General features: G+C 51.4%; 1 protein-coding gene across 2 annotated transcripts in view; it reads right to left on the bottom strand.

The window, feature by feature from the left end:
- Nucleotides 1-4,718, bottom strand: part of Itpkc (inositol-trisphosphate 3-kinase C) — a 21,386-nt gene extending 16,668 nt beyond the window's left edge. For both annotated transcript variants that reach the window (XM_050129058.1, XM_050129059.1), the window contains exon 1: nt 3,477-4,718. In XM_050129058.1, coding sequence (XP_049985015.1) covers nt 3,477-4,583 — 1,107 coding nt within the window. In that variant the 5' untranslated portion in view covers nt 4,584-4,718. The remainder of the gene's footprint in view (nt 1-3,476) is intronic.
- Nucleotides 4,719-6,414: the final 1,696 nt, after the last annotated feature.

The following is a 6,414-nucleotide window of genomic DNA, read 5'->3' as shown; positions in this document are numbered from 1 at the left end:
AGAAGAAGAAGGAGGAGGAGGAGGAGGAGGAGGAGGAGGAGGAGGAGGAGGAGGAGGAGGAGGAGGAGGAGGAGGGAGAAGGGGGAGAGAGAGAGAGAAACAAAACGGGCCAGAGAGACGACTCAGCAGATAAATATACGTGTTGCCAAACCAGACAGCCTGAGTTTGATCCCTGGATCCCAAGCAGTAAAAGAGCAATAACTTCCCCAAGTCGTCCCGTGACCTTCATGTGGATGCTGCATCACATCCACACACTAAATAACACAGTACATAAATAAAGGAAACAAAACAGCAAAGTAAAGAAGCATTGGGCATGGTAGAGCACAGTTGTGATCCAAGCGCTCAAGAGGCTGAAGCAAGAGTATCGCCTTAAACTAAAGACCAGGCAGGGCTGTGGCTACAGTCAGTACAGGTCAGCCTGTACTACTTCTGTACTACTTAACAAGACTACTTGATCTAGGCAGGCACTTACTGCTTCTAGTGTATGAGAAGGGTTTGAATTATATATATATATAATTCAACACACAAACTTCAGATTTAGACTAATCTTTTTCTTTTGGGGGGGGTTGTTTTTTTTTCAAGACAGGGTTTCTCTGTAGCTTTGGAGCCTGGCCTGGAACTAGCTCTTGTAGACCAGGGCTGGCCTCGAACTCACAAAGATCCACCTGCCTCTGCCACCCGAGTGCTGGGATTAAGGGGTGCACCACCACTGCCAGGCTAGGCTAATCTTTAGATTCAGTCTTCCAAATGCTGATGAGCCACAGCACCAAGCCTAGGGGCTAAATCTTTGTTTGTTTATAGATAGGGTCTCATGACGTCATCACTCTGGCTGGCCTGGAATTCGGAATTCACTAGTAGACCAGATCTACCTGTCTCTACCTGTGGGATTAAAGGCGTGCACCACCACTTGGCTTCTAGGGGGTTAAATCTTAAGTGTGTGACTTCCCTGGATGAGTGATTTCATCTCTTGTGCCTCAATGTCTTCATCTATTAAAAATATATATAAAGAATAACAATAGTATATGTGTCACAGGGCCGCCGCGAGGCGGAATGAACTAGCAGAGCATGCATGCGTGTGACAGTTGCAGCCATCGACGTAGGTGCTCTTATGAGTCATCCAGTCCCAGCTCAGCTGTGCGGAGATGTCAAGGAGATGAGTGAGTGTAGACACCGGGAAGAGCCTTGGCAGAAAGCCCTGGAGGGTTGGCTCTTCTGTGTGGGCATTGGCACGTCGAGGCAGGTCTGTTTCTCACAGCTGGGGCCACATGTGTGAACACGTCCCTGAGGGAGGTACACTAGCTAAAGGTGGATCAAGGTAGACTTCAAGGGCCCAAGCCCAGTAGGAGGACTCCTCAGACAAGCTGGCAAGCAGCCGGACTCTGAACCCCACCTGGAGCTCTATTCCACACCTGCGTCTGCTCTGCCTCTCCCTCCCTGAACCTGCCCTGCTTGCTCTCGTGATTCATCAGGAGAGAGCCGCACCCAAGCTGGGGCTGACGGTGGAAGATGTAAATAAGAGTCTGAGGGGGCCCCTTGGGGAGCAGAGAACGACAGGGAGACAGGTGGGTACCTGGGTAGGCTGAGCAGCCCTGCGCATTTTGCCCTTTGAACATCTAATGAAAAGCCAAGAATAGCCATCCTGTTGCTCACGCCTGTAATTCCAGCACTTTGGAGGACTGAGGTATCACAAGTTCAAGGCCAGCCTGGGTACAGGGTGGTACCTAGCTAGGCTGAGGATCCCTGAGCATTTTGCCCTTTGACCTTTTTTTTTCAAGACTGCATTTTTAATTATGTGTATGTGGGCGTGGACAGGTATATGTGATTACAGGTACCCACAGAGGTCGGAGGCTTTGGATACCCCTAGAAATGAAGTGACAGGCAGTTGGGAGCCACCCCACAGTGCTGAAAATCCGAGTCTTCTGCAAGAACACTATGAGCTCTTAACCGCTGAGCCATCTCTGCAGCCCCCCTTTGAGTAGTTAGTGAAAGCTGGCTCATACCTGTCATCCCAGAGCAAAACTGTCATAAGTTCACGGCTAACCTAGATACATGTTGGACATCTGGATATTCCTTTGAACATCTAATGAAAGCTAGAGGCAGGAGGCTGTGTCAGCTCATGCCTGAAAAGGCTTATTGGGGGGTGACTGAAGAAATGGATCAAAATACTTATGCTCTTGTAGAGGGCTGGGGTTCGATTCTCAGCACTGACATAGTGGCTCATGACCATCTGTAGCTCCAGTTCCAAGGGATCTAAACCCACCCTGCATGGCCTTCCCAGGCAGCATATGCATGCACACAGTACACATACATACATGCAGGCAAAACAATCACACATATAGAGTAAGTAAATTTAAACAAAAAGTAAAGAAGAGGCGTAAAGCACAGACTGGCCACGAGTTCAAGGCCAGTCTTGCTTCAGAGTAAATATAAACAAAAGAGTAAGGTAAGGAGCACGTACCTGTCTAATTCCCGAAAGGCAGAGGCAGGGTAGCAAGTTGGAGTCCAGTCTACAGGCCAACCTGGTCTACAGAGCAAACTCTATCTAAATGGGGTGGGGCGTGGGGCACAGCACGTTGGAACACTTCTGTTGTCCCAGAGACTGGGTCATCAAGAGTTCAAGGTCAGACTCAGGTACGAAGTTTGAGGCCAGGTTGGGCTATAGGAGAATGTCTAAAGAAGAGAAAAAAAGTGTCCGGGTGGTGGTGGTACTTGCCTTTAATTTTGGCACTCAGGAGGCAGAGGCAGGCGGGTCTCTGTTGACTTCAAGGCCAGCCTGGTCTACAGAGCAAGTTTCTGGACAGCAAGGGCTACACAGAGGAAGAAACCCTGTTTGGGAGGGGAAAAAAAGGACAAAGAGGCCAAGGGTCCAATCAAGCCATCTGAGAATGAGTGTGCATTCCTTCCACCTTATTGGTGTTCTTTGGAGCTGAGTGTGGGACCCCCTCCAGAGGACTCAACAGAAGTCATAGACCTTTCATGTAAAACTGTGTATCCACATAGACACAATGGTACAACGTCAGAGGTTCCTAGGCAAGACAGAGGCGGTCAGTAATCTCCACTGCAGACCAACCCCCCAAGAACAAGTAACCAAGGGGGAGAGGGAAAGAGCAGGGGGTTCATGAAATGGTTAGCAACTTGGTTGTCAGAAGGAGGTGGTCAATACATGGAAGAGATAGCTAGAGATGTAATTGTTTTTTTGTTTTTTTTTTCGAGACAGGGTTTCTCTGTAGCTTTGGCTCCTGTCCCGGAACTAGCTCTTGTAGATCAGGCTGGCCTCGAACTCACAGAGATCCACCTGCCTCTGCCTCCCGAGTGCTGGGATTAAAGGTGTGCGCCACCATCGCCCGGCCTAGAGATGTAATTGTTGGCAGCTAAGAGTAACTGGGAAGAACACTTTCTAAGCCAAGGCAGAAAGGATGGGAGGATAAGAGATTTGGGGTGGAGCGCATGCTCTGGGATGAATGGGTTCTACTCACTCCAGATCTGTCCTCCGGATCACTGGTACCTCCGCCCCCAGCCACCAAGTCATCCTCAGATTCATCAAAAGAGGAGGCAGAGGAGAAGCCGCCAGTGCCCCCTTCAATCCGGGATGGGGGTCCCACCGGTTGGGCCTCAGGCTCAGGAGTCTCAGGGGTGATGATAAGGCGGGGCACAGGACACGGGGAGCTGCATTCCAGGTGGGAGCACAAGTTAGCCACCAACTCCCCCGGCTCTGGTTCCTCTAATAGATCACCTCCATTGGACTCCCCCAAAACGCTGTCTGCCCAGGGACCATCAATGCCAGATTGAACCCAGGCTCCATCAGTTTCTTGTGTTGAAAAATCATCCCTTCCAGGTTGTTTCCAGGCTGTCTGAGTACTCTGTCGTATAAGGGAGCCATGAGTTTGGGACTCTGTCCAGGAGCTGTCGGGGTCATGTGGTGTACTGGAACCATCCGAGGATGATTCTCTGCAGGGGCCATCAGACCTTGTTTCAGATGAGGGGCAGACTCCGTCTGGGTGAGTTTGGAGTTTGGACGTGCTATGATGCGTCCGGAGGTGATCAACCCAGGGCTTGTCCCTCTCTGGCAGAGTCTGCCACCGCTCGAGTCTTCCCAGTCCGGTCCAGGACTCATCAAACCCTGGTTGGGTACAGAGGCTGCCTCTCTTTGGTTGAGACTGGAGATCGGATCTATGAGGATCAGTTCGAAAGCCATCTGTACAGGAACCGGCCATCTCCATCTCTGCCCAGGGGCTGTTCCTTTCTGGATGCGTCTGGTGGCTGAACCCGTCTGCTCCTAGGCCAGCTGCTTCGCACACCGCGTGTCGGTCTCCACAGGATTCTGCCTGCACACTGTCCCGACACCGCACAGGCCTGAAGTCGGTCCTCTCCGCCTCAGAGTGTAGGCTGGACCCCTCAGTCCAGGCCTGAGGCCCGCCCCCCACTGGCCGTCCCGTCGGGCCACCCGCTCCGGGCCCAGGTCGCTGCAGTCCCGGTTGTCGCCGCCGCCCGCCTCTCAGCGCCTCCAACCCCATGCGGGCCCCGGCGGGCAATGCGTCGGCCTCCGCCTCACTCAGGCTCCCCCGGCACGGGCAGCGTCTCATGCCCGCTCCCTAGGCTCGGGCTTCGGCCCGTCCGGCCCCACCTTCCCCTTTAAATCCTACGAGGGGTGTGGCTGGGGAGCCCCAACTCGTGGATTCCGGGCCCGCAAAGGCTCCAGGCCGCCCGGACACCAAGGGGTTAACCGATACTCCACCTCCCAGGGAAAGCCCAAAACAACGCCCCCACCGGATGTGACGAACGTGGGGCGGAACCTCGACTGGCACCGCGGGTCTCACTGGGAAAGAACTGTCGTCTGCACTGGTGCTGGTTGGGGTCTAGATCGCTCATCGGGGGACCCTTTTCCCTGCATCACATCAGCCTTACTCCAACCCAGTGACAAGTTCAGCCACTCACTCATTTAACATTCAGGGACAAGGTGGACTTTTCAAAGACTTAAGAGATCCCACAGGCGTAAGTTTGAATGTCTCCGCACTCACTTCGCAGCCGTTACATTGAGAGAATAAGAAGCCTGATGTCTATCTAGGTGGGCACGGTGGTACAAGCCTGTAACCCCAGCCCTTGGGAGATGGATGTAGGATGTTCAGGAGTTCAAAGTCATCTTTAGCTACATAATGCCAAGCCTAGGCTTCAAGAGACCTTTCTCAGAATACACACACACACACACACACACACACCAGGACTAGGTAGACCCTATGAAGACACACAAACACATACACACAGAGAGACACACACACCAGGACTAGGTAGACCCTATGAAGACACACATGCACTCACGCACACCAGGACTAGGTAGACCCTATCAAGACACACACACGCACACCAGGACTAGGTAGACCCCATCAACACACACAGACACACACACGCACACCAGGACTAGGTAGACCCTATCAACACACACAGACACACACGCGCACACCAGGACTAGGTAGACCCTATCAACACACACAGACACATACACACACAGACACACACACACACCAGGACTAGGTAGACCCTATCAAGACGCACACACCATAGAGGAATGGGGTAACACAGCAGGTCCATCCAGCCTGATGGCCAGGTTTGAGTCCAGGACAACATGGCAGAAAGAGATCTGTGCTTCCACCACACAGCATAAAGAAGTGTTCGTTCATGTTTTAAAGAATTCCAGGGCTGGAGAGATGGCTTCACAGTTAAGAGCACTATTTGCTCCTGTATAGGATTGGAGTTTGTTTTCCAGTACCCGGTATGGGAACTCAAAATCCTCTGTAACTAAAGTGTCAGAGGATTGGATACCCTCTTCTGGCTGCCTCAGATCATGCACAAGGTGCACAGACATACATGTAGGCAAAAACACCCATACACATAAAATAAAAAACCAGGGGGTGGAGTGCACATGCTTGTTCCCAGCACTCAGGATGCAGAGGCTGGAGCATCTATGAGTTCCAGGCCAGCCTGGTCTACAGAGTGAGTTCCAGGACAGCAGGACTACAGAGAGAAACCCTGTCTCCAAAACCAACCAACAAATAAAATAAAAATAAATTTTACTAAGCCTGACATGATAACCCTTTAATCCCTGTACTCGGGAGGCAGACAGATCTCTGAGTCTGTGCCAGTTCCAGGGCAGCCAGAGCTACATATAGAAACCTTCGTCAAAGGATAATAATGATAAATAGGTAATTTTTTTAAAGGAGTTTTGGGGACTGGAGAGATGGCTCAGAGTTTAACAGCACTGTCTGCTCTTCCAGAAAATCCTAGTTCAATTCCCAGCACCCACATGGCAGCTCACAGCTGTGTATAACTCCAGTTCTGGAGGATCTGAAACACTCACATAGATACACATACATGCATACTTTAAAATAAACCCTGAGAAAAAAGGAATTCCAGTGTTTA

Source organism: Alexandromys fortis, unplaced genomic scaffold (genome assembly GCF_014885135.2).
Source record: "Alexandromys fortis isolate MF-2015 unplaced genomic scaffold, M_Fortis_MF-2015_v1.1 scaffold_293, whole genome shotgun sequence".
Taxonomy (NCBI): Eukaryota; Metazoa; Chordata; class Mammalia; order Rodentia; family Cricetidae; genus Alexandromys; species Alexandromys fortis.
This window is presented reverse-complemented; position numbering and strand designations above follow the sequence as displayed.